Genomic DNA, 25,781 nt, shown 5'->3' with positions numbered 1-25,781 from the left:
CTAGCGCAAATTTCGGTACTAGCAATCATGATGTTGATACGACCAGCCGCTGAAGAAGTCTCGTTATGTCGGAGGCGAGTAGATTGAGCTTTCGAGAGTCCGCAAGCGTGGCAAGGCGATGTTGTCAAGCCTTTGACCACCCTGGTGCCTGAGCCTTGGGAAGTGGTGGAGAGCCTACCGTGTCATGAGCATGGCTTTGGTTCGACGTGAAGAGGCAGACAATAGCCAATTTCAGGAGTGATGACTCTGAGCAGCAGGCACCACCCCTGGGGTCCCTACCGAGCTATCCGGGCTGCCCATCGAGAACAGCAGTACTGCACTTACTGTCATGAGTCTTGCGTAAGGGTAGCTAATTGGTACGTGTGGCACATCCCCGAAATACAGTCATCCTCTGCCTGCTTCAGTTGCAACATGAGTGACTCAAACATAGGTAAACAGGGCAGAAACTAGGGTAGGATGCAATAGTCGTTACTCGAGACAAGGCACCAGATTGAAAAGCGTGCTTGGACTTGAACCAGATAAGAGTACAAAATAGCTTTTAGATCATTCGGAGCAGGGAGGTGTGAACGAATGATGCTGAATCAGCCGCTACACCTTCCTTTTCAATCGAGTGTCAGTCCCGCAAATCCTTAGCTTCTCTTGGCAAGATCTTCCCTCATTCGCACGAATCTTTGAACTTCAGGCACGACCAAGTTTCTACACGAACGACAATTGATCAAACCCCCCGTCGCAATCCTCAGATCATTCACGATGTCTACCGCCGAACTCGCAACCTCATATGCCGCCCTCATCTTGGCCGATGACGGTGTCGAGATTACTGTGCGTCCTTTCTAAGAGATTGGAAATATCGCAAGATTAAATGCTAATACATATGCGATATACAGGCCGACAAGCTCACCTCAATAATCAAGGCTGCCAACATCCAGGAAGTCGAACCCATCTGGGCATCTCTCTTCGCCAAGGTCAGTAACCACCAGCGCTATGTGCTTCTCATGACAAACTGCGAACATCATACGAAAGAGGACGGGTAGCTGACTATACTTGCTGCAGGCCCTTGAAGGCAAGGATGTCAAGGACATGCTCCTGAACGTCGGCTCAGGTGGTGGTGCCGCTCCAGCTGCCGGTGGTGCTGCTGGTGGCGCTGCCGCTGGCGGTGCTGCCCCAGCTGAGGAGGCTAAGGAGGAGGCCAAGGAAGAGGAGAAGGAGGAGTCGGACGAGGACATGGGTTTCGGTCTGTTCGACTAAGAACCTCACAACCACGATATACCACGCCTTGCACGACACTCTGTTACGGCCTCACCATGTCTGCAGTCAAGATGCGACAGCACATAATGTGGTCTGAAGCCTTGAGCTGGCGCATGGAAAGTCGTTAGACATTCGAAACATTCCGAACAAATCCTTGAGAACTACGGTCCGGGACGAGCTTTTGGCAGGCGAAGACTCATGCGGACACACAATCAAAAGAAACATTGCCTTGAGATCTTGAAGTTCGAGAAATGAATGTCATGAACAATTTTCTGCTGAGGTGTTCTTCGTGATTGTCCTGCCCGCTGTTGTCTTGCCCAAGCATGCAGGACTGTCTGCTGGAAAGAAAGACCGCAATGGCTAATTCCCATCTGCTCTATCTTCAATGAAAGCTGTTTATCCACATGTGTTGTCTTCCCATGTTGTACCATGAGGCACGTATGTATGTAAGTACTTCGGGCACGAGCAGCTCGAAGTTGGGGTAGTGCCGAGATAAATTATCGGCTAGAAGCTCCGTGAGCATGTCTCATGATAGGCGCTCTCCACCTGCGACTACCTCCCGCGTCTGGGGGTGACGACTCTTCCCCCACGTCGTCTCTATCTGCTTCTCTGCTCCCGCAAATGAGGTTGCATTTCGTCTGTTGACAACTAAACTCCTTCTCGTTGTCCTACCCAAACTGTGATTCGAAAGATTTCATCCCGACAAAGCTCTTCAGAGACACTATTACCATCGTGTTACAAGCATAGAGTATGGCTCGGTGCAAACAAAGCTCTACAGTCGACTGGTCTTCGAGTGTACAGAACCGGCACTATCTACTCTATTCCTGACAGCTGTAGACGGGCTCGAAGGCCCGTCTTGTTTTTCCCCCCACAAACAACAATAGACTGTGCTTGACTGGCAGCTTCACCGCACCAGACACCATCCCAGACACGCGAAGACATCACGGATATTCACGGGGCGAGGGGCATTGGGACAGGCCTCATATCACAGCCCTCTGGAAAGGCAATGGTCTTCCTCACCGAGAGTTGGTTTTGGCGCGGCACACAGTCTGCTATCTTCTACTATGTCTCGTGTACTCCATGGGTTGAGCACAAGTACAGCAAGAAGAGGAAGAGGGAAGCAGCGAGAGCGCAGAAGGATAGAAATGACGACATCATCTACCAACAGCCGGGTATAGTCAGGCAGCCGGCACCTTTCCAGACAAACGAAGAATGGGCTCAAGAAATCGTCGAAGGCCCTGGCCCCCCCAGAGGTTGGAAAAAAGACCAGATATGGCACAATTACCACAAACGAATAAAGCTTGAAGACATCAAGACTCGGAGTCGAGCTCAGACAGCGACCTCTTCCTCCTCCCAGACTAGAAATGACTGGATGTCTCTGGAAAGCCCAACCTCCAGCATACCACAGCAACCACCACCAGTACTGGCTCACGACAATGGGACTTACGTACACAATCTTCGAGCAAGCGGGATAGCAGAGTCGTCTTCAGAATCATGTGAACCTAGAAGGCCCCTCCAATCTTATGATGGCGCGTATGATCGCGATCCTTCGCCAGGTATGTCCTCTACGGCAGTAGGGAGCCAACCCAGCACCTCACCTGTTCATCTCAGAGATGTACATCCCTCCTCTTCTCATGGTACAGGCACTACCGGCTCAAAACGTTCGTCCTTTGAATCTAGCGCATCCTCTAAGCGCAATCATGCTGCACCTCGGCCGTCAATGGAGAAGAGGCTCTCTACCGCTATGGATGGCTTTAGAGACGTTATGCGAGCGGCACTTCATCCAGACAAGTGGAACTGGATACGGTACGACAGAGACGATGAGATCCTCCCCAATTTGAATGAGAAGATGAAATCGATGTGGGAAACCATGAAAGTAAACGCCAACGCGCTCAGCGACGAAGCTGCCGCGAGGCTGAAGCAGATCGAGACTAAGGAGTCCGCGCCAGAAACTCAGATGGAGCAGTGGCAGCGAGGCACACACCCAGCGGTCAACGACCTTCATCCACCCATTGTATCGCAGCTGCCATATTCTCGAGAAGAAGCGAAATGGATGCTAATGCCTCCGCCCTCGGCTGATGTCATGATGGGTAGACGACGGCCCGACCCGTTTACTGATACGAAGAGACGACCGATGTGCGTGATTGGAAGAGCTGAGCATGAACAAAGTTCAAAGAAGGAAATCGACTCTTGTGCTGTGAGCTCTGAAGAGGAATCCGACAGCTCAGAAGGTGACGATTGGCTTTTCAGAGGCGCACATTTGCAGAGACCCCAGCGAGCCTACATCTCGAAGTTTCGTAATCTGTCTGTATCTTGAGAATTCCTCCTCAAATATGCAGAGGGTTTGTACTGTACGCTAAATTTGTACACAAAACAGGAAGGCCGTAATGTCAAGCATCGATTACTCTGATGCGCATTCTGCCGTCCAAGAAACCAATCTGTTATTGCCTCGTTCATGATCGTGCCGAGCTGTCATCATGCAAGAATAACTAGAGGTTGAGTCCGAATACCGCTGTGTGCCGTGATCCGACGTTCATGGTTGAGGCCGCGTACTGCTTACGATCTGGTTGCGGACAGATTTATGGTTTCTCAGATCTGAGGCAACCCGAGAAGTGCAAACTTTATGTGAATCCTTGACGCGCCCATTGGTGGCTGAGTGAAGATCCCGCACCATACATAACCGGCAATTAGTGGTGAGGCTCAGTACAAGAGGATATTAAGAGCACAGCCTCTCTTCATATTAGCATTGACTTCGCCGTCACATTTCCTTAATTACCTTCTTCCTGCAGTGAACATCTTCACTACTACTGTTGCATGTCATCTTTGAGCTATTCCTTGGCTTTCCAACGACGTTCGACGGTGACACCAGAAGTGCATTCGCTTACAGTCTGATCCCTGCTTCGCTCCTGCATTATCCCGTCCAGTTGACAATCCGAGATCTCCTGAGACACGTCGAGGAACAGGTGAAATTACGAAGTAATACAAATCACCCCTGCTCAATCAGGCAATTCAGGAAGAGCAAGACACTTGCTCAGTCATCTTTCACTCCTACTCAACAATAAATCATCCCTAGCTCAACAAACCTTCCCATCGACCTCCGAGTAGACCTCAATTGAGCTCTGCTGCTGCGCTGAACAACCGGGTGTCAGGGCACAGGTCGACTAGCAATTTACTCCAGTACCGCGCTTTAGACGAGTCAAGATCTTCGAACTCCTCGAACCCATTACAACACAACATGTCTACCTCATACGCTTCCGTTGCCCTTTCGTATGGGCTTATGATTGTTATTGGAGGAGTCGCCACATACATCTACAAACCAGATCTGATCACCAGACTCCTGCCAACTGCGACACCTCCAGTGCAAGCCAGTACTCCTGATGGGCCTAAATCGACCAACAAGAAGAAGACGAAGAAGCCAAAGACGGTCAAAGAGGCAGCCGCCCAGATCACAAGTGCTGTCTCCACTGGCGCTGAAGAACCATCGAGGACGAGTAAGAAGAGGAAGATCACAGCCCCTGTTAACAGCACTGTCACAGCTACAGCGGCCAATGGGCAGAAGGCGGAGCTACCAAGGGATGCCGAGAACGATGTCAACGACAAAGACTTTGCTCAACAGCTGGCTAAGGCTCAGGCTGGAACCAAGCTGCAAGCAAAGACACAGCAACAGGGCACTACCCCAGGACGCCTCGCTGCTCCGACACAGCCAACCAAGTCAGGTAGAAGCAGTAACGCAGACCTCTCGTCCAGTGCAGGTGGAGATGCCGACGATGACCTGTCCTCGGTCGAGTCTCCTCAGGAACGTCCTGCATCCGGGAAGGATATTTCCGACATGCTTGAGCCTGCGGCTGCCGCACCAACGTCGCTACGCTTGACCAACCTTACGGAACCAAAGAAGCCGAAGCAAGCTCCTAAGCAGTTTGAGCAGGTCGAGTCAAAGAAGAAGAGAGCCGAGCGAGCTAAGCGCGAAGAGCAGAAGAGAATCAACGAAGAGTCCGATAGACTGCATGAACAGAAGAAGCAAGAACAGCTTCGGAAAGCGAGAATGGCAAGTGGCACATCGAACCAGACTAAAGCCAACAACTTCGCCGCGAGCACATCCAACGCCTGGCAGAACAAGCCATCGAGCGCTAACCCTGTTCAGAGCAGCTCGTCAGCACCGCTCCTTGACACATTTGAGCCATCGACAACCACGAAAGAATCGGTTCAGTCACAGCCGGCACCGACCACGACTAATGGAACCTCTTCAAACAACAACGCAGCTGGTCTCAAGTCACAATTCGGCGAAAACACAGCCGAAGCAATGACAGCTTCAGGACGAGAGAATGGCACTTGGGCTGACCAGATGTCTGTTTCCGAAGAAGAACAAATGCACATAGTGCGCGAACAACAGCAGGAAGATGCTTGGGAATCTGTGCAAAGTAAGAAGTCTAAGAAGAAGGGACGCAAGGAGGGCGACACAAGCAGTGAAGCTAGCTTCGCTGTCGACGAAAAGCCTGCGCCGCAGCCACAGGCCAACGGCGTCAAGACGAATGGAGCCGTGAAGGCTAAGCCGAGCGACAACCGCTTTGAAGCCATCCAAGCTCCCAACTCTAGTGGTCTGCAGGAGGATGAGTGGGCGGCATAAATCAGAATTCGGGCCACCTCATGAGACTGGCACGAGGGAGGTGGCAGGGAGGTCATAGAAGCCCAGATCCAAGGTAGGGGATGTTCGCTTCCAAAAGGGATCGAGGGAGCTTCGTACAGCCTCAGTCTGTCGATGGAGGACATTTGGTGGTTGCCGTCATCTACGGGGACTACCAGGACCAGATCTTGCACTTTCTTCAGTTTAGCTAGATCAACAGATACAATAGCTACAGGTGAAATGGGTTGTGGTGTTTCTGGGAGTTCTACGCGATATCAAGCAAATCAAAGCTGTATCAACAGGTTATTGAATGTACTGTAGTCACCCTAGAAGTCTGAGAACAAGACATGGTAACATTTCCGCACATTAGCGGTAGAACCGATGATATGCTAGAGTGCTCGAGTACCAAATGTGTGAGAGCAGATCGCGCACATTCCAAAGCTGCTTTGTGTCAGATTAGATCTCACCTCAGAGCTGAGCGGTACGCTTTAGGGGCCGGTTAGGCCTTTGTATAGGCTGTGTAGCCTAAAAGCATGCAGGAGCGCAGGAGCGGTCCAAGTGGCAGGGTGGACCCTTTCTGAATGCGAACCGAATTGCACACAACCAAGTTGAGGATCTGCATGGTGCACCCGTTGCTAAAGATCAAAACCGTGTCCTCTTAAACCCAGTAACATCCCACTTCCCACAATTATCGATTGCTGAGACACTATTCTTCCTGCTGTAGCCGTCGACACTCTCAACGTTCCTTTATGTCGACCTGACCAACGCTTCAACCAATCGACATCCGTAGCCCTTTCGCTCTTTACCCGCATCTGCAGCATCAATCTTACGCACGAGCACAAAACATACCACCGTCATGGCCCAAATCCGGGGAACAGCAGGGTACAACCTGGGAATGAACAATCAATTCGGCGGACCGAGAAGTAACAACGCGACGAACGACCCAAGTCCCCTGGATCAGATTCGAGAACAAACCAGCAAGATAGAAGACTTCTTGAACACATTAGGAGAACCACTCAAGCCGTGAGTTTCCCTTGTACGCAGAAGCAGCACAGCGACGTTGCTACCGGATCTCAGAACCGCCATGCTGACTATTGCCAGATATCTTCCCGCTATAGGACGTTTCCTTATCGTGGTAACGTTCATCGAAGATGCCCTACGGATCATCACGCAATGGAGCGACCAGCTACTCTATTTGAAGGACTTCAGGCATAGTAAGTCTGGCCAATTCTTGGACCTGGCAAAAGCAGCGACCAAGGGGTGACAGAGAACAACAACTGACTTGTACAACAGTACCCTGGGGCTTCACCCACATGTTCCTCATCTTCAATGTCATAACGATGTCCACCTGCGCAACCCTTGTCATCATGCGCCGCTACTCAGAATACGCAGTCATCGGCCTGCTCGCAGTCGTCGTTATTCAAGCACTTGGCTACGGCCTCATCTTCGATCTTAACTTCTTCCTACGAAATCTGTCCGTGATGGGTGGCCTACTCATGGTCCTAGGAGATTCGGCCGTCAAGAAGAGCAGGGCCTTCGCAGGACTACCAACCATGGACGAGAAGGACAAGAAGATGTACATCCAGCTTGCCGGTCGCATTTTGCTAATCTTCTTGTTCATCGGTTTCGTGTTTGCAGGAGAATGGGGCCTCGGTAGAGTAGTGGTCAGCTTGTTCGGTCTGGTCGCTTGTGTCATGGTTGTGGTCGGCTTCAAGGCGAAACTTAGCGCTATCCTCCTGGTTGTCTTGTTGAGCGTGTTCAACCTCTTGGTCAACAATTTCTGGACGGTAAGCATGGATGCACCAGGTCATTGCGCAGGCAGAGAAGCTAATATTTGTTCTAGCTGCATCCTCATCACCCTCACAAAGACTTTGCGAAGTACGATTTCTTCCAGATCCTTTCGATCGTTGGAGGACTTCTGTTGCTGGTCAACATGGGTCCGGGTTCGATCAGTGTTGACGAGAAGAAAAAGGTGTACTAGAGGTCACCAGCAATATCGTTATCAGGATCACTACCACAATCGCAATTAGTATCACTACCAGAATCACATTTACAATCACGAAAGAGGGTCGCATTTGGATATGTCCACGTCTTCCAATACTTCCAATACGAGCTTGACGATGAAGATGAGCTACACGAGATCGCCATGTGCTTCAAATGTACATGCATGAAACCAGAGTTAAAGCGTTCTAACGGCAGAAGAGCTGCGTGCTGCAACTTGCGGGCAATTGCCATACAGGACAGTGCCTGACCTCAAACCCCATTCGAGAAAAGTACCACTCTATCGCACCGAGACTCTGCTCCTTCGAGACGTCAGACTCCCCGCTATCAAAATCGAATCTAGAAGTGACAGGCCAAGCAAGATCCAGACGTCGTGCGACGGCTTGGAAGTGGGCTGCAGGACCGGAACCAATGAAATCCCTCCTCATTCCTACGCATGCAGAATCGAGTAAGTGTAGCATATCGCCTAAAAACGCAGAAATGCAGGAACAGTCCTCGTTTGTAGCAACAGTATCGATTTGAGAACGCCAGGTAGCATTTCCATTATCAATTGAGATACACATTTGATGCGCTTTCGTCTGTATGCCAGACAAGGTACGCAAGGAGTCGTCATTCCCGATCAGGCCCGGCCGTTTTCGTACATAAAGCACCTCGTCGCAACATATCTGGCGAGCAACGCTTCACCCTGCTCCTACCACACTCGTCTCCTGTTACTGCATCGTTCCTGCCTTAAAAGGAAGTGAGGACAACGGCACTTGCGTTCCTTCAGGCATCAGCAGCCCTCGCATCCTATCGTTTCTGCTCCGCTCTCGGACTTGGCTGGCGAAAAGGTGCTCACCGCCGAAGTACGCCGGGTGATCGTTTCATGTTTACTCCAGGACTTACGCGGCCGAGTTTCATGGTCACCTCGTCACGGGGACAGCGAGGATAGGACTTCAAAAGCTCAAACAGCGAAAGTCGTCAATATTCTACCTCAGTAGCCACTCCACGGCAGTATCAACACAGCCTTTCCGCTCCAAGCAGGGACCACTACTTTCAACCCCAATAAAACCATGGCACCTAGAAGGAGAGTAATAATCGATACTGACCCCGGAAATGACGATGTTATTGCAATGCTACTTGCCCTGGCGGCACCAGCCTCAGAGCTGGAAGTCATGATGATATCCGCAGTTGCTGGTAACGTCGATGTGCGGGCATGTTTACGAAACATCGTTGCTATCTTCCACATACTAGAGAAGGAGGTCAAATGGCGCAAAGCAAATGGTCTACCGTCAGGCTACGAAGGTGTCACAGCATACAAGCCCATTGTGGCAATTGGCGCCAACGAGCCATTACACGACAAGACAGAGAATGCAGACTACTTCCACGGAATGGACGGCATGGGCGGCTCCACAGAAACACATCCTGAGTTCAACCCAGACGAATCATGGAAGAAGTTGTTCGAGAAGCCACCTCCAGACGATGAGCTCACGAAGACTGCGAAGCAGACCAGCGACGTCGACAAGGACCAATTCAACAACTTCATACCCTCCCACGAACCAGCACACAGAGAGATCCTGCGCTTACTGCGGGAGAACGAACCGGACACAATCAGCATCGTTTCCATCGGACCACTCACAAACCTTGCCCTAGCAGCAGCCGAAGACCCAGAAACCTTCCTCAGATGCCGCGAAGTAATAAGCATGGGCGGCGTGATAGAAGGCATAGGCAACGTAACACCGAACGCAGAGTTCAACGTCTGGGCCGATCCACACGCCGCCGCACGCGTCTACGCACTCACATCGCAGAAACCAGCCTCGACGATGCCGCTGACGAAAGAGAACTTCGCGGGCGCGGAGTTACCGCCTTACCCTCCGAATCTGAGTAAGCAGCTTAGGCTCGTTCTCATGGCACTGGATATCACCGAGCACCACGTAATCACGCGCTCACTGTTTCTGCGGAAGAGCGAGGAGATCGCGCAACGCGGCTCACCGCTTGCACAGTGGATGCGTGCATTCATGATCCCTATGCTCGACAAGATGGCGTCATTACACCACGGACACGACGAGGATGCGGCGTTCCAGCTGCATGATCCGTTGTGTATATACTACCTCCTCACTGAGACGGATTCACTATGGGCAGCAAGCGCGGGAAGTCCGGAGGACATTAGAGTTGAGACGCAGGGGCAGTGGACGAGGGGTATGACTGTTAGTGATAAGAGGCCGAGGAGACGGAGGAACAGTGATGGGGAGGCGCCACATGATCGGGGAAATTGGCTGGGACGGGTGAGTGGGAATAGGATTATTAGGATGTTGGAGAGTCCGGGGAAGGAGGAGGCGGGGACGTGGATGTTGGATCGGATCTTGGGGTATGTGCAGTGAGTTGAGTGCTTGCATGGTCAGCACGGGAGGCGTGGCGGGCATCAGGTCTAGGAGGAAGATTGGAGGTGCTAGAGATACTATACTCCCCGGGATTGTCATGAAGACATCACTCTCACGAGCTTATCGGACTATTGCATTCACCTGATCGAAACTGCTTCAACCCGGGTTTCCTGCATAGCAGACTTGCTCTTGAGCTCATGTAACTCGCATCCTTGCATTTCAGTCTCTATGCCTTGAGCGCGTGTCGCTTTCGTACCATGGACAGCCCGTCATCGGCGCTCTCGTCAGTATCATTGGCTCCCACCTTCTATGGCCTGTCAGCCTGCGACTTCCATCATTTCTGTCGAGGCCATACCGCCCATGTGCCCAAGTCTTCAACGAAGGCCGGTGCCCCACTCAAGTAGCATCATCCTGATCAGCGTTATAGGCTTGAGGCCACCACGTAGTGTGAATAACAGAAGCTACGCGTAGTTCGTATCTTTGGCTTGTGTTCCAAAATGTAGTGGTACCACCGACTGAATGTCTGGCTCACTCCTTCCTATTCTGACTTTACCGGCGTTATTCGTCTCCTGATCATGTTTACGATCGTCCTACTCATCTCTTCGGCATCCTCTGGCGGCTGTATCAATTGCCGCTAGATCACGCTTTGTAGTAAACCGCCTGATCTTCAGGTCTGCCGATGTCGTCAGAGCTGATAAAACATTGTTATTTTCGTGACCGCGCCGCGGCATTTCTCTGTCCCTAGACGAGACATTTTTATTTAACCATGGGTAGTTCCAGTCAGGCACCTGTAGCATCGTAGCTGTACTCATCGTTTCTCGTCCTAGCAAAGGTATCAGGTGGTTTGGACACAAGCTGAAATATGATTTCCCTTGGTTCACGAGCATGACAAGAAGTATTGCTTTGTGAGAGAAGGATCCTCGCTCAGTGCTCTACCGAAAGCAAAACCAATATATACAAAACAATCCAATTCATCCTTCGCAATCGACCATAGGGTCTGGAAAATAGGGGTTCCCGTTCGATCACCCGTACTCAAGCCAGGCGCCGACAGATTAGTAGTTGGGTCGGTGACGACCAGCGAATCCCTGCTGTTGATTGTTTTTTTGCATTTTTGAGAGGGGGGCTGGGAGTGTGTTTTGTGGATGTTGTGTGGGAACCGGGGACAGAATTTTTGCTCCGTGTAAAAGCCTGAGGCACGAACTTCATGGTGCGGAATTTGCGCCGTGTTAGTGGCTTGGCGGTATGGGCGGCCGCTGGGGCACGCCTGCCACTATCATTTCGTGGTGTGGTTTCTGGTTCCTGCTGGGTAGGAGAGCGCAATTATTGCTGTGAACTCGAGATGTCCGCGTGCAGATCACACAGTCAGTCTCTCAGATCAATATACGTGGAAAGAAATAGGTAAATGCTTGGAGACAATTGATGACCAGGATCTGAGGAAGTGCGACCACATTAGCCGAATGGATGTCTCATCTTTGCATCAATTCCAAGAGACATCGACTTGTTCCATCCGCGTTTAACGGCAAGACACTGATGCTATCAATACTCGTACGTCCATCGATTGCTTCACATCCACAAAGATGCTACAGCAAGTTATCTCCTTTCTTGTGTTTGCGTCCGGTTTATGGCTGTTCGCCTTGTTCATCGCCAGCTTCCCGACCGTTCAACGACACGTTTTCTATCTTCACAAGCTACCAATATGGTGGAGTCAGAAGCTCGATATTCCAGAGTCTTTTGGCTTTCTACCCAATCAGGTAACTCATCATACAGTTATTACGACTGACAAAGAGAGGCTCTTCGCATGGCTAGTCGTACCGCTTAACGCGTATATTCGACACGAGGACTCGCTTGCCCAACAAGCATCGACTGCTAAGGCCCGAAGCATTGCTCTCGATCTGGTCAAGAATGACGCAGAGAGCAAGCTGGTGATCTACTTCCACGGTAACGCCTCGACTGTTGGCTCGACACGACGTACCGAAGCTTACCGGTCTATCTCTGTGCACGATCCAGAGCACCAGTACGTGTTGAGCTTCGACTATCGCGGCTTTGGACGGTCTACAGGCCACCCGACCCAGGAAGGTCTCGTGACAGATGCGGTAAGTGTCATCGAGTGGGCACGAAAAGAACTCCAGATACCTTACGAACGGATATTGCTCCTCTCACAGAGCCTAGGTACGGCTGTTGCTAGCGCCACTCTGCAGCACTATATCAGCAAAGGTGAACGCCCGTCTTTCGCTGGGTTGATGATGTGCGCTCCGTTCACCAACATGGCGGATGCATTCATGCACTACAAGGTGTTCTTGGGCATTGAGTTGCTGGCACCTCTGCGCTTCATACGGCCTCTCCAAACCTGGTTTATTCACAGACTCGCAGATAAGTGGTCTACGACGGAGCACCTCGACTCAATCTTGTCGTCATACGAGAATCTCAAGCTCACCTTTGTGCATTGCACGACGGACGATGTTATACCAGTCGAGATGACGCATCGATTGGCTACCACAGCATCCGAAATGCTGAAAGACCTAGGCGAAGCCTATGATCACCGGCTGGATCTTGGCCATGGCGGTAGTGTGCAAGAATGGCGTCACGGAAACAGGCGTCTACGTAAGGTCATTCTCAATTATGGTGGTATGTGTTAGCTGTTTCGTCCTGATGCACGTGCTGACTCTTCAATAGGCCACAACACGATTATGAAATGGGCACCTGTAGCGCTTGAGATTGGGAGGATTTTCAAGCAGGCCAACGATGAATTGCTGTGATCCGAGAGAGCTATGTGTCATACATGCGGTACAAACTTTGTCCATTCGACCGTCTCGAATACACCCTTAGGCAACGCCCGCAGTGAAGCTAAAACCTCCGCAATGATGCACAGCCGTGCAATAAGGTAGGCGAGGCCAGTCGCTGCACCAAGCACGATCTGGACAGTGGAAACTTGCTTGCGTTCATCAGAAACTCGCCTACACGACTTCTGAAGCCTGCTAGATATACAGCTGAAGATCAGGTAGAATTTCCTATTGCCAACGACCCAGGCTGCCACCATCGACCCCATCATCAATGACACCGATATCCTGTACACGTACTTCTCCACTTCTGTTGGGAAGCTAAAATTCCAGGCTGCAAAATGGACCGCACCATATCCTATCCAGACAGAGGACACGAAGAGCTGATCTAGTATGGTGTATTTCAACGCAAAGATATCGTTGCGGATGCGGTTGGCTGGTCCAAGAAAGCGGGACCTGTATGGCCACCAAGCTACCTTCAGCACGACTTCCGATGTTGCGCTGGGTTTATTGATCGGCCTGACGCTGTCCAGGGGTGTATCTTTGACCTCGGCGGTGGAATCGTACAAACCTCCCAGCTTATCGGCGATCTCGTTCATGGTGAAGTCTAAAGCGATCACCGTTGGAGTTTCGATATCATTTGGCTTGTTGAACCACAGCACGAACGTGGCCAAGCTCGGCAGTGCGAACCCAACAGTCGCAACTTCCAATGATGATATCGGCAAGCCTTGGATGACACGAGCGATGCACTGGGTCAGAAGCCAGCCGATCTGTCCACAGGCTAAGACTTTTGCGAGGCGGTCCTTCTTGCTCTTGTCCCAGATCTCTCGTTCTGTGATCTCCGGTAGCTGAACGATGTCATGCCAGACAAGGAGGGCTTGCAGCTTTGCATCAATCGGAAATGCCGCTTCGTCACCTTTCGGCTTCACCCACACGCCTCCCATGTTCCAGTAGAAGGCATGGCGCATCGACCAGTGATCTAGCCTGATTTCCCTCTCATCTCTACCAACGGAACGCAGATGGTGCATTCTGCTCAGCTCCTGCACAGACGTTCTGGCCGCAACACGCTGAGCAAATGCCGACGCTGTGACGAGCTCTGGTATGACTATGGCGAACACCATCCACTTGATTTTCCGGAGTAAGATCTGCCTATTCGTGTCGGTTGGGGCTGGCAAATTCAGGTGAAGTACGGTGAACGTGCACACGAAGATGGTGAAGAATGATGTCCAGATGATGTCGAATGTGCCTCTGCCATCTGGACCGTCGTGCCAACCAGAGGTGAGCTGGTGTTGAGTGCTGCTATTCAAGGTGGTAAGGTTACTCATCTCTTCGCAGCGTAAGTGCAATAACGCATGATGGACACACTTTGAGCGGCACTGCAAGCATAATAAATCATAGCGGGCGCAACTCGACAGCCATGTTTGAGCAGAGCAGCCGCTGGACGGCTAACCTGCTGGACGAAACTGAACACTACCCAGGAATAGTTCCGCTACGCATACTGTAGCGAAAATGCCGAGGCTAAGACTGACCATTTCACCTTGTGGCAGATCTGCCGCAAAGAAAGTTCCAGCACAACCATACGATCATGGCCTGCGATCCTCGCCAATCTGAAACACTATGTGTGCTGTGCCGCGTTGGCCTAGCCTTGGGCGGCTTCGACAGTGGTCTGGGGAACAGGAAGCGCCTACGACAATCCGTTGGCGCTTAGCAGATTATGCGGCCCAATGTGCACGGACACGAGGATAACGATACTATTCGATCAGAGGGACGCAGCAACTAAAGTGAATCTTTTGCACGATACACGATGAATAGCCGAAAGGCGTAATCATTACCATTTATATTCGACGTTTTGCCTTATGTCCACCACGAAGACTTCGAAGTCTTCAACGTCACCTCACACCCTCTCGGCATACCTTCAGCCTAGCAGCTCATCTCCGAAGATATTACTTGCTCGGGGGAGCAGCAAACGGCCCGGTCGTCGGAGGGGTGACAGTGTACCCACTGTTCTCAGCCCATGCAAGTGAGTTGAACTCGACATACTGGTAGTTGATCAACCCAGCGCTGTTGACCTTTACCAGAGTGAAGCCTTGAATATATGGGTTTGGACCAGGTCCGATTCCGTAGAACCGCCATTGCCAGACGAATTGGTTGCAATCGACCGTCAGGCTGAGAGAGTCGATTTGTGGGATCGCTGGAGTGGAGAGAGTGTCGTTGACATAGGTCACCTTGTCGGTTTCGACGATGGTGCCGAGCTGCAGGTATTGTTAGTCAGGCTGAAGGTGCAGGGTGTTGATGAGCTTACAGGTGCTTGGCGCAAAGAATTGATCGAGTCTCCGTATTCCTCGATGTCGGCGGCGAAGATCGCATCTGCGGCTGCTTGAGCCGCGGCGAGGTCGGTGTGCTGGAGGAAGACGGTTTCCTGGTCGACGAGGTACTGGACGTGTTCACGGCTGACGCAGCCTTTGTCTCCATTGCGGCCCTCCAAGCCGCTTGGTGCTGGTGCGGCTGCGGCCAGGACAGCTAGGGAAGCGAGTGCTGCGGCGAACTTCATATTTGCTGGATGCGAGAGCGACTGTGAACAATGGAAGAGATCGAAGGTGAGTTTGAAGCAGTTCGAGGTGTCAGGCTGACGTGAAGCAGTTTTCCAGCTACATCGGTACTTATATACTGTACCTGTCAAGCACTTCTACGCTTCAGCGCAAGTTCGAAGCTTTCCCCAAGAAGCTCATGCTTGTCATGCAACCCTCAAATCGCGCAGCTGCATGTCTCGCAAGCAAGCTGTATCGAGCTCGAATCTCACTTGTAGAGGAGGGATTCTGTCGTCATTCCTCCGCCGCTTACAGGCACAAGCAGGTCTTCCTACCCGCTGTTGGCCAGAATCTTGCATACCAGTGGAAGGAACAGGTCAGTCATCAGCACTAAAGCGGAAAATTTGGAACCAGAGTCTTTTGCTTATGTTCTTGCTTGTTGTGCTTGGGTGCCTTGGTTCCCCGCGCTGCACCCACGTGCTGGGCATAGAAGGAGCAAGCGAAGTTCCGGGGCGAGACCTGCCGAGGCTGCTTCAGCCAATCTCCGCGTTCTGCCAAGGATTTTTGATCAGGTAACTGCATGACAGGCGCATTGCAAGCTCTTCGAACCGTTATGAAGGCCTGAACTGCTTGGTAGGCTGAAAGCTCGAGCCTGTTACAGCAGAGATTATATGCCGCAGGATTGATATGACGTGTGGAAGTGGCAAGCAAGGCCACGACGAGTCTGACGGCTCGTCAGTTGTAGAACCCACTGTGCCTTGCCCTTTGGCTATGACGCGCCGCAACCCGGTGAACCCTCAGAGTTCCTGCATAAGAGTTGCTCGTCGACGCCGCTGATGCCCGCGTCGTGGAGGTCTTGCGCAACCATCATCAACCACCTAGCCAGACGTCTTCCTCCTTTGACAATCATCTCCTCAATAATGGGCACAGCTCCCTCAAAGTATTCCTCGCCAAGGTCCTTGCTTTCCAGGTCTTCCAAGCCACCCTTCATAACATAACTGCAGACATACGCATTCGCTTCACTAGCCCATCGCAACGCACACTCCACCGCATCGTGAACACAGACGTGATCCACCATCTCCGCGACCCTATCATCATGTCCATACTTCGAATATAGAAACTCAGCCCACGCATACGCAGCCTCCGTCTCGTTCCCCAAATCCCATCTCTGAGCAGCTCCAAGCACACCCCCATCACCCGCAATCTCCACAATCTTCTTCGGAATCAATGTATCCCAAACACTATGCAGATTGTGCCTTTGTCGGTCAAACATGACATCAATGTCATTCCCACCACGGCTCAGATTCTCAGTATGTAATGGCTGATGTACATCCCCGAAGAAATGCAGCATGAAGCGCATACTCTGGCCTCGCTGCCAGAACGGTAGAGTCTGATCCGCGACGCGCTCGGTGTGGTTCGCTATTGCAGTTACGACACAGCCTTCGCTGGGTAGACAGTCGCGTGTAAAGTTGATGCTGCATTGGTGGGGTGGGTTGTCGAGTGCGTCGATGTAGTGCCATGGTGCGGTGTATGCGAAGCTGGGGATGTAGCGGATCTTATCTGGGAAGAGACCTGCTGTGGTTGGGTCTTGGTTGTGGAGGAGGGAGGAGAGGAGAGTGTGGGCTGGGTGGGTTTGGGGGATGTGGAGGAGGGAGAGGGCGACTGTTGTGCGGTGGCCGAGGGAGCCCCAGGAGGCGACTAGATGGAGGTGAGTTGTGACAAGGGTGAGCAGGATCAGGAGGTGGTGCTTGGTGGGCTGCATTTTGGGTGGGTGGGCGCAGGCAGAGTTCAAGCAGAAGGGGCGATGCAGAGATGGGCAAAGTTGTTATATAGTTCTCAATAGATCCGTAAACTTGTCATGACCAGGCCAGTGGACGGCCACTCGATACCAATTATGCTGTGATGAGCACAGGTTGCCTGGTGGACTCGGTGTTGTTGTGTATCAGATGGTCAGGTCATGGGACGCGTTGAGCGGTTGACGCGTCGAGTTTCAAATGCCATCTTTCTCTTGGCGTGGCTCGTAACCTTTTTTTATGCCAAATGGGTCACGAAAACATGAAAGATGCTTTTAAAACGCAGCTCGAATGGGTTACTTCTGACGATACCTATATATAAGATTAGTATACTGGGATAGGGAATCGATGGGTGAATCAGCCTACGTAGTGTATATACAATTATTCGTAATGGTGGTGAGACGGCAGCGTCGTTTTGAACATCACTCAAAACTGCGGTCTAAACTTGAGAATCAGTCCGGGAAATTCTGATCGACTTGCGTTTCTGGCATAAAATTCCGCCGTACCTTTGTTTTCGTGACCCGTTTGACCTACGTGACCCATTTGGCATAAAAAAAAAGGTTAGCTTCCGATTATCGAACTCGAGCTGCCCTTCTTGAAACCAGACCTCATTCTGCACGATACCGCTTAAGAGCCTTGTTCTTCCCTAGCAAGACGAGCTGTTCCGGGAGGTAGATATAGAAGTGCTCAAAGTGGATTGTGGCATATCCCAGACATAGTAGTGCTGGCGGTTGAACTGCTTGTTCCAGTACCTTCATGAGCTATATCTTTTGATGTCTTTGCGACCTTCAGACTACGTTGACCAACAAAGACGCTGTACAATTTGGCATGTCAGGTCACCCGACCAGATCTTGAAGCTGACGCATGGCCACCACGACATCTGCATACGCCGTAGAGGCAGGCGAAATCAATGATGATATGTCTTGGGTACTGGCCATGCGTGGCTGTGCTCGATTCAGTATCACAGTCCGCCACAAAGAGATAGACACGACATCCTTCGGCGAACAGTACTTCTCAATCATTGAGGCGAGTCGAGACAAGGTCCACGGATTCGTGAGGCTTACAGAGCCCTTCAGATATAACTGTGAGTATTGCATGCCGCTCCTGAAAGAACGTGCTCCACAGATGTCCTTCGAAGGTCTCACCCTGGAAGACCTCTTACACTCGCCAGTTTATACCTTCGAGATTGTCAAGGCGGAGGTCCCAGGAGGCACTCGCATTGTAGGCGGGGATAAATTTTCACGTTCCCCAGCTTTTCACATATTGCCATTGAAAACTGTAAGTTTGCCACTGGAATGCAGCGCTATCGACCGATTTGCTGCTAGTCAAATCAACCTAGACGACCATGACCCATCAATAGGTTTACAGGGAAGATTGCCTGTATCAGAAGGACGATACATGTATTTTAAGCCAAGGGAGGCTGGCCGTGAGAAACAGTTCGACCGTGAGCTCCACATCTTGAATGACATCAAGAGGAAGGGTTCAGCCAATGGCGGGATCAAGCTACCAGAAGTACAGGGCATCGTTGTGTCCGGGGAGGTCGAGGAAGAATGTATTGGCTTGTTAATCGATATGATCCCTGCTTCATCGTTTGGCACAGACTTACTGAGCCCCGGATGCTGGACACGGGGCGAGCTGCACAAGAAGGGGGAACAGCAGGTCACAGCGATTGTGGAGGTGCTGCATGCTCATGGGGTTACCTGGGGCGATGTCAATGCGGGTAACGTTGTTATCGATGAGGCATTAGACGCGTGGGTCATTGACTTTGGAGGGATGAACAATCCTGAGTTTGTGGATGATGACAAAGCAGAGACGATGGAGGGTGACTGGCAGGGCGTGAGGAGATCGTTTCAGGTGTGGCTGCCGAGTCGCAGAGCAGGCCTTCCACCGTGAATCTCTACTCAGGCAATTGACGGAAGTAGGTAAGGTATGCTCTCGATGTGGACGGTACGATGGTCAATTCGTGCTCACGATCTTGATCAAAAATTGTTGAGCAAACGCACGGCTCAACAATCTCCTGGCATCTCCTATCGTCGTTGCTCTGATCACTACTTACTTGACCCTCTTAATCTCGAGCACCTCCAGGGACAATTCATACCTATGCCCACTGCAGCTGTTCACCATGGTCAAGCTGAGTCACTTCGGTATTGAGATTCTACAGGACGGTGTCGTAGCGAACGAGTATGCAGACAAGGACGCTGAAGATGCTCTCGATCAGGAGACCAGATATGTTGAGGTGAAGGAGGGAAAGGCCTTTGCCATCAGACTAACCGTGGACGAACACTTCGATTTCGAGGGGTATGATGCTCTCTCTGTGGAAGTCAGCATTGATGGGAAGTGGACCGGCGGTATTTGCTACCAACGGTACGAGTTCAACAAAGGCTCAGTCATTGTCGAGGTCATCGAAGGATTCACAGAGCTCAAAGACGGCAGCAATTACCTGAAGTGTTTTCGATTCGAGGAAGCAGAAACAAGTAACTACTCGCTTCGAGCAGCTGTGGACGACCGCTAAGCATCTACAGGGCAACTCAAAAAGGATGAGAAGCTGCCAGACGTTCTAGAGCAGTACAAAGATCAAGGTTCAATCAGCGTCGAGATTTCCCGCGTCTGTGGTACGACATATCTCGATCAAACAGACGATAGCAACAATAAGCAACAGGACATCGTTCCAGAGAAAGTTGTGAAAGACAAATCTTCCTCTACCAAAACCAGGTCGGTCAGCTTGTCGGACGCACTTATGGACTGACCCAAGGTATAGCTTCAATTTGGTCAAGCAGAAGGGGTCGGTGTACAGGTTCCATACATACGACGAGTAAGACCCTATGGCGATCTTCTACTTCAAGTATCGGACAATCGGTGAGCGGCAAGATTGTTGGATACGGCGCTGGCTAACATTTGCCAGAAGCGCTGTGGAACCAGCAGATAATGTTCCGAAGCATCATATCAGAGCCGGGCATTACCACAGTCATTGATGATGATGACCAGACAGAGATCGACAAGCTGAGGGTGGGTTTGTATCGAATCATATGCCTAGGTACTGACGCCACCAGAGCGAGAATGACGCATTGAAGAAACGAGTGAAGGTCGAAGACGCCGAGGAGTACCAGCAGCGACGAGAGAAGAAGCGCAAGCTACTGGAGACTGCTGCTCTGGGCGATGCGGAAATCACAGAGGATAGATCTGCACATCGACGCTTGCCTGCCGTTGGTGATGAAGTGATAGACTTGGAATAGAGGTTGTTGCGCTCAAGGTCAATCTTGTGGAGAGGCAGCAATAATGAGCTTGGGGAGAGCAGAAGGTTGTGTTCCAAGGCTTCGAACCTGAATTCGTCTACTTGCTGCGCTACTGGGGAGCCCTCCACAAACAGTACCCCCTACACAATTTCGAGCTCACTCCAGCCTCATTAGCAGCCATACCGGAAGTCAAAGTGTTTGCCTGCTTGCCTCCTATGACAATTAGCTTGGCAGTTAAGAATATTCTTCTGTCCATTACAAGGCTTCTTGCTTCTTCCAACCAACGCAGCGTTCGAACGCAAAGTCTGTCTAACATGGCTATCTTTGATCTGCTTGAGGTTCGCATCTTCTCAAACGGCCAGCCGCTCCACGAGTACGAAAGACCTGCAAACAATCCGGTTACCGACAGCATTGACAACAAGGATGATGGACCACTTGTTGAAAGGTACATTGAGAGTCAGCCGGGCGCTAATTTCATGGTCGAGGTCAAAGCTAGCGCAGGCTTCCAGTTCCGCGACTTCGATGGGATCAAGTTCAAAATCCGTGTTGACGGGCAGGTTGCACACCAGCCATTGATTACTAAGGAAGAGTACGAGGCAGCCCTGGCCTATGTCCGTCAATCTGAGGGCCCAAAGGTGTTCTCCAAAGGTCAATGGCATGTGCGAAAATACAGGTTCAGTGCCCTTCGGCTCAGTGAGGAGTCCAAAGCTGTTCAACCGACTCTGAGCAACTACATCGGATCCATACGTGTGGTAGTCCATTACGTTAGGCGAACCCCGAGTGCAACACCTGGTGTCCATCAGGTCTGTCTTTCAGAGCGCGAGGTTTCAGAGAAACAGCTCAAAGGTCGCGCCACGGATACTGTTACAACGTAAGCTTAGTTATCAGGACTAATTATTACGGACTAATCATTATGAACAGGCTCGATGCTGCGGTGAAGACTGATCCGGCAAGGGTATGGATCAGTGAGATGGTCAGCGATACCCCTGTCGTCACTTTCAACTTCCGCTACTATACACGAGGTACGCTTGATAGATCGTGACAGTGATATCTGGCTGATTGTAGTACAGAGGGACTCAGAAGCATTGGCATAATCGAGGAGCCACAACCATCCGACCCATTCGATCTTCTGGACCCAGAAAGTCTCAGCAAGGAAGACTCACCACGACTGTTGGACATCGCCAATGTAAGGTATATCGACAGATTTGTTGAATTCGCTAACTTAGTTGACAGGCCGGACTGCAAAATTCTCGCAAGAAAATCAAGGAAGAAGACCAGACAAGCGGTTCTCCATCGAGCAGCAACAAGCGAGTTCGGACCCAGTATGATCCTGATGAGCTCGAGGAGATCCCGGCTCCGACACAACCACCACGACAGCAGAGTACAGGAAGCATCGACTTAGGATGAAGTTCAGTCTTGGGTGGCAAGTGTCCACTGACCGTCACGTCGTCGTAGATGAGTTCCTGCGCAGTACCATAATGGGCTTGTCTCCAAACTCAAAGTGTCACTGTACAGACTCCATGAAGAGGGATACTGATGGTCGGGGCCATGTCTGATGAGGCGATGGCATTGATATCAAAAGTGGTCAAAGAGGTCTAGAACGTGGCAGTGTTTGAGGTGTTGCACGACTCGGATGCCACTAGCGGCGGTTATGGTGCCCGTAAACCCCCATAGGACCTTAAAGATCCTGCGCTTGAAGTTTTCGTTCCAGAAGCCCGTGGTGTAAGATGCCGAGAAGATCGATGTCCGGTAACAGTCGAAAAGCCGCATCGGCAAACCTTCCCAGACTATCAAGTGCCCTAAGAGCCGCAATATATTTTGCTCTTGAACGACTACGAGATGTTTTTGTACGCGTCGACAATAGACATCGTATCCGAGAACCTGCTCCTCTGGAATGTGTGGCATCTTGTGCCATGTCTCGAATGCTCAACACGTCGAAATTAGCGCGAAGGATGCCGACACGCTTGGCAGACGAGGTCCTGACGCGTTAGGAACTCACCAGATCACTGCTTTGGCAGGAAGCACTGCGTGGTACCTGACCTTCGCCTCGAGCGTTCTTGCTCTCCGTGGTGACCAGATACACGCTCAGCCTGTCATTGACGAACCAACAGGATCAGTATTCTGCTGGAATGGCGAGGCATGGTTGTTCGATGGCAACAAAATCTCGGCCAATGATACCAAGGACATTTCCACTCATCTGTTCCTCGCTGCTGCAAATGCCCAGTCCATGGGAGAAGCAGTATCAGAGATTCTAGGCAAGATTGCTGGTCCGTATGCGTTCGTATTCTACGATGGAAAATCTTCGCAGCTCTATTTTGGACGGGATGATCTTGGAAGAAGATCTCTTCTAATCAGTCAGGATAATGACAACAGTAATCAGCTGACAATCTCCAGTGTCGCACCCAGCACAAGTACCTCGGCCTTTTGCGAGGTCGACACGACCTCCATCTACAGCGTAGATCTGACACAACCAGAATTGACTATCCAGACTCTACCGTCACGTACACTACTGCCATGCATCAACCGTTCTCTGCCTGGATCCGGATCGCTACAGGAGAACATGCCATCAGCACACACTGGCCAACATCTAATTGATCAGCTGAAGCACTCGTTGGTGTACCGAGTCGAACAAATACCTACCTACACACCCCACGGGCAAGGCACAGATCCAAGCCGAGTCGCCATCCTTTTCTCTGGTGGCCTAGACTGTACCCTCCTCGCTCGACTCACGCATGATATCCTCCCGCATGACCAGCCTATCGACTTGCTGAACGTCGCTTTCGAGAATCCGCGAGTTGTCAGCGCTCGTGCTGCCGAAAAGTCAAAGCCAGGCGCAACGACTACTACCAATACCTACGAGGCCTGTCCTGACCGCATAACCGGGCGTTCCTCCTTCATGGAGCTCAGCACCGCGTGCCCCGAACGAACCTGGCGATTTGTTGCAATCAACATACCCTACGAGGAGTTTCTGAAGCACAGATCTACAGTCGTGCATCTAATGCACCCACACAATACTGAAATGGACCTCTCCATCACGGCGGCTTTGTACTTCGCTGCCCGAGGACAGGGGTGTGTGACCAGTTCTGCACATGCGTCGACCGAAGCTCAACCATACACAACAACAGCCCGCGCTCTACTATCCGGTCTCGGAGCCGATGAGCTCTTCGGGGGCTATGCACGCCATGCTGCAGCTTTCACTCGAGGCGGCTATGAAGCACTCAACGATGAGCTCGAGCTAGACTTCACACGAATCGGCAAGAGAAATCTCGGTCGAGACGATCGTGTCATAGCACACTGGGGCCGAGAAACACGTTATCCATTCCTCGATGAAACTTTTGTCAGCTTTGCACTAGGACTGCCTGCCTGGGAGAAGTGTGGCTTCAGACCTGGCAAAGCAACGCCAAAGCACTTCGAGACTACAATTGTTCCGGAGCGAGCCGAGGAGCTGCATCCCGAGAAGATGTTGTTGAGATGTGCGATGTGGCAGCTAGGCATGAAAGGCGCTGCTGCTGAGAAGAAGCGAGCTATCCAGTTTGGTGCCAGAACCGCGAAGATGCACGGCGGACGTACCAAGGGCACAGACATCGTGACTAAGGTTGATGGGTTTTGGGAATGAGGCTTTAAGGTAAGTTCTGTTTTCATGTTTTGGCGCTGTGCTTGAAGTTGCTATGATGACCGGGATGGCTCTTGTAGCCTTCTCTCAGATACTTCTGAATGTCGCTCCAATGCACAGACATGGTCGAGCTGGTCATCTAGCCTAGTTCACGCTAGGCTTGATAGCCGCTCATCAGTCTTGCAATCAGAATGGACGACCATGAAGTGCAAAGGCAAGTCTGAGCAAGCATCGGGCATGATGATTCCGAAGAATCTTGAAGGGTGAGCTAATCTAGTGCAATAGGAACAGTGCCCAAGCGAAGTCTTCTTGAGAGACGACCGGTCCCGTCACGTCGAGCAGCCTCAGCATATCCACGTCTAGATACTAAACAAAATGCTGGTGCCTGAAGAGACCCTAGTCACTTCGCAGATGGGGCTCCACTCTGAGCATATTGCCTCTTTCGGACGTCTTGGCACAGACTCGGATCACGCCTGACGAAGCTCGCTAAGCTGAAGTCCAAACTATATATCCCACGTTCCCAGAGCGAAGCATAATCTGCACTTCAACACCGCCTTCAGTACAAAGCCACAAGCAAGCTACCATCTTGCTGCACGATTAGTCCTCGAGAATCTGGACAAGACGACCCCTACCAAGCTTCTGGACGACAGCCTCAGCAATGCCACCAAAGATATACCCAACCTCCTCCCACATTCGCGTTGGGGTCCTCCTGGCTCCTCCACCACTGCAGGTTCTTGACTTAGCCCCCGTGGATCTCTTTCACATGCTCAGCAAGGGGTATCTCGGCCCGTTGTCGATCCTACCGCAACCAATCAAGGATGTTGCCATCCACAAGGTCGAAATCTTCTACATTGCGGATGAGGCAGATACAAGCTTGATATCTACTGGCAATGGCTCGCTACTGGCGCCAATGACAGCGAACATGAGCATCCGCATCACAGCGCCACTCTCAGCACCAGAGGTTCAACCAGGGCAGCTCTCAATCTTAGTCATACCAGGTCCTGACCCTGCATCGAAGCCTTCAGAAGCATGCAAATCGTTCATACGAGCTCATGCTGCCTGTGGAACAACAGATATCATCACAGTCTGCACGGGCATCTATCCAGCCTGTTACTCTGGCATCTGCGATGGCCGCATCGTTACCGGTCCTCGTGGCATCATTCCAGATCTGCGCAGCAAGTTCAAGGCCGTCAAGTCTTTCGAGGACAAAAGATGGAGCCATTGTTCGCTAGCAAAGACAGACGGCTCACCTCACTCGAAGGGAATGAAGGCCGCTCACGGAGAGAGACCTGCAGAGCTCTGGACAGCAGCAGGCATCACGAACGGCCACGACTGCATTGCCGCATACATCAAAGCACACTTCAATCTGGAGCTAGCTGAGATAGTCTGCAGGATAGCGGATGTTGGGGAAAGGTCAAGGGACTATGACACGGGGCAGGTTACGGAGGGGATGTGGTGGGTGAGCAGGATCTTGCCAGCTACTATCAAGGGGTTTTGGCGTAAGGATTAGGAGACTTGCACGGTGTCGTGGCGGTAAATCAATGGATCGAGCTCGTGTTGGCATTCGTCCATCTAGGCAGCCGATCCGATATAGCTGAGCATGATCGTAT

At 51.4% G+C, this 25,781-nt stretch overlaps 15 protein-coding genes across 15 annotated transcripts; 12 read left to right on the top strand and 3 right to left on the bottom strand.

Moving 5' to 3' along the window:
- Positions 1 to 750: 750 nt before the first annotated feature.
- On the top strand, positions 751 to 1,245 carry ALTA12 (60S acidic ribosomal protein P1; the record flags this gene model as incomplete). The annotated part of the gene is made up of 3 exons (XM_064878393.1): positions 751 to 819; positions 885 to 962; positions 1,051 to 1,245. The coding sequence occupies 3 exons, from the start codon at positions 751 to 753 to the stop codon at positions 1,243 to 1,245; spliced, it is 342 nt and encodes a 113-aa protein (XP_064725961.1).
- Positions 1,246 to 2,251: 1,006 nt separating this feature from the next.
- PMZ80_009999 (uncharacterized protein) lies at positions 2,252 to 3,562 on the top strand (the record flags this gene model as incomplete). Its single annotated transcript, XM_064878392.1, has 1 exon — positions 2,252 to 3,562. One exon carries the CDS (start codon positions 2,252 to 2,254, stop codon positions 3,560 to 3,562), a length of 1,311 nt encoding a protein of 436 aa, XP_064725960.1.
- Positions 3,563 to 4,480: 918 nt separating this feature from the next.
- Positions 4,481 to 5,869, top strand: PMZ80_009998 (uncharacterized protein; the record flags this gene model as incomplete). The annotated part of the gene is made up of 1 exon (XM_064878391.1): positions 4,481 to 5,869. The coding sequence occupies one exon, from the start codon at positions 4,481 to 4,483 to the stop codon at positions 5,867 to 5,869; it is 1,389 nt and encodes a 462-aa protein (XP_064725959.1).
- An 853-nt stretch (positions 5,870 to 6,722) lies between these two features.
- Positions 6,723 to 7,847, top strand: ERV29 (ER-derived vesicles protein erv29; the record flags this gene model as incomplete). The annotated part of the gene is made up of 4 exons (XM_064878390.1): positions 6,723 to 6,889; positions 6,968 to 7,080; positions 7,160 to 7,653; positions 7,710 to 7,847. 4 exons carry the CDS (start codon positions 6,723 to 6,725, stop codon positions 7,845 to 7,847), a joined length of 912 nt encoding a protein of 303 aa, XP_064725958.1.
- Positions 7,848 to 8,919: 1,072 nt separating this feature from the next.
- On the top strand, positions 8,920 to 10,227 carry PMZ80_009996 (uncharacterized protein; the record flags this gene model as incomplete). The annotated part of the gene is made up of 1 exon (XM_064878389.1): positions 8,920 to 10,227. One exon carries the CDS (start codon positions 8,920 to 8,922, stop codon positions 10,225 to 10,227), a length of 1,308 nt encoding a protein of 435 aa, XP_064725957.1.
- Positions 10,228 to 11,804: 1,577 nt separating this feature from the next.
- Positions 11,805 to 12,983, top strand: PMZ80_009995 (uncharacterized protein; the record flags this gene model as incomplete). The annotated part of the gene is made up of 2 exons (XM_064878388.1): positions 11,805 to 12,852; positions 12,901 to 12,983. The coding sequence occupies 2 exons, from the start codon at positions 11,805 to 11,807 to the stop codon at positions 12,981 to 12,983; spliced, it is 1,131 nt and encodes a 376-aa protein (XP_064725956.1).
- Positions 12,984 to 13,000: 17 nt separating this feature from the next.
- Positions 13,001 to 14,329, bottom strand: PMZ80_009994 (uncharacterized protein; the record flags this gene model as incomplete). The annotated part of the gene is made up of 1 exon (XM_064878387.1): positions 13,001 to 14,329. One exon carries the CDS (start codon positions 14,327 to 14,329, stop codon positions 13,001 to 13,003), a length of 1,329 nt encoding a protein of 442 aa, XP_064725955.1.
- A 618-nt stretch (positions 14,330 to 14,947) lies between these two features.
- PMZ80_009993 (uncharacterized protein) lies at positions 14,948 to 15,555 on the bottom strand (the record flags this gene model as incomplete). The annotated part of the gene is made up of 2 exons (XM_064878386.1): positions 14,948 to 15,256; positions 15,307 to 15,555. 2 exons carry the CDS (start codon positions 15,553 to 15,555, stop codon positions 14,948 to 14,950), a joined length of 558 nt encoding a protein of 185 aa, XP_064725954.1.
- Positions 15,556 to 16,301: 746 nt separating this feature from the next.
- Positions 16,302 to 17,294, bottom strand: PMZ80_009992 (uncharacterized protein; the record flags this gene model as incomplete). The annotated part of the gene is made up of 1 exon (XM_064878385.1): positions 16,302 to 17,294. One exon carries the CDS (start codon positions 17,292 to 17,294, stop codon positions 16,302 to 16,304), a length of 993 nt encoding a protein of 330 aa, XP_064725953.1.
- An 895-nt stretch (positions 17,295 to 18,189) lies between these two features.
- On the top strand, positions 18,190 to 19,218 carry PMZ80_009991 (uncharacterized protein; the record flags this gene model as incomplete). Its single annotated transcript, XM_064878384.1, has 1 exon — positions 18,190 to 19,218. The coding sequence occupies one exon, from the start codon at positions 18,190 to 18,192 to the stop codon at positions 19,216 to 19,218; it is 1,029 nt and encodes a 342-aa protein (XP_064725952.1).
- Positions 19,219 to 19,447: 229 nt separating this feature from the next.
- Positions 19,448 to 20,071, top strand: PMZ80_009990 (uncharacterized protein; the record flags this gene model as incomplete). Its single annotated transcript, XM_064878383.1, has 2 exons — positions 19,448 to 19,799; positions 19,848 to 20,071. 2 exons carry the CDS (start codon positions 19,448 to 19,450, stop codon positions 20,069 to 20,071), a joined length of 576 nt encoding a protein of 191 aa, XP_064725951.1.
- Positions 20,072 to 20,147: 76 nt separating this feature from the next.
- PMZ80_009989 (uncharacterized protein) lies at positions 20,148 to 20,558 on the top strand (the record flags this gene model as incomplete). Its single annotated transcript, XM_064878382.1, has 3 exons — positions 20,148 to 20,181; positions 20,228 to 20,331; positions 20,376 to 20,558. The coding sequence occupies 3 exons, from the start codon at positions 20,148 to 20,150 to the stop codon at positions 20,556 to 20,558; spliced, it is 321 nt and encodes a 106-aa protein (XP_064725950.1).
- A 314-nt stretch (positions 20,559 to 20,872) lies between these two features.
- PMZ80_009988 (uncharacterized protein) lies at positions 20,873 to 22,284 on the top strand (the record flags this gene model as incomplete). The annotated part of the gene is made up of 5 exons (XM_064878381.1): positions 20,873 to 21,429; positions 21,480 to 21,580; positions 21,629 to 21,744; positions 21,792 to 21,939; positions 22,202 to 22,284. 5 exons carry the CDS (start codon positions 20,873 to 20,875, stop codon positions 22,282 to 22,284), a joined length of 1,005 nt encoding a protein of 334 aa, XP_064725949.1.
- A 113-nt stretch (positions 22,285 to 22,397) lies between these two features.
- Positions 22,398 to 24,174, top strand: PMZ80_009987 (uncharacterized protein; the record flags this gene model as incomplete). Its single annotated transcript, XM_064878380.1, has 2 exons — positions 22,398 to 22,405; positions 22,503 to 24,174. 2 exons carry the CDS (start codon positions 22,398 to 22,400, stop codon positions 24,172 to 24,174), a joined length of 1,680 nt encoding a protein of 559 aa, XP_064725948.1.
- Positions 24,175 to 24,829: 655 nt separating this feature from the next.
- On the top strand, positions 24,830 to 25,681 carry PMZ80_009986 (uncharacterized protein; the record flags this gene model as incomplete). Its single annotated transcript, XM_064878379.1, has 1 exon — positions 24,830 to 25,681. One exon carries the CDS (start codon positions 24,830 to 24,832, stop codon positions 25,679 to 25,681), a length of 852 nt encoding a protein of 283 aa, XP_064725947.1.
- Positions 25,682 to 25,781: the final 100 nt, after the last annotated feature.

This window comes from Knufia obscura, assembly GCF_036327395.1.
Source record: "Knufia obscura strain CCFEE 5817 isolate CBS 148926 chromosome Unknown scaffold_15, whole genome shotgun sequence".
NCBI lineage: Eukaryota > Fungi > Ascomycota > Eurotiomycetes > Chaetothyriales > Trichomeriaceae > Knufia > Knufia obscura.
The sequence above is the reverse complement of the archived record's forward strand: the minus strand, read 5'-3'. Positions and strand labels throughout refer to the sequence as shown.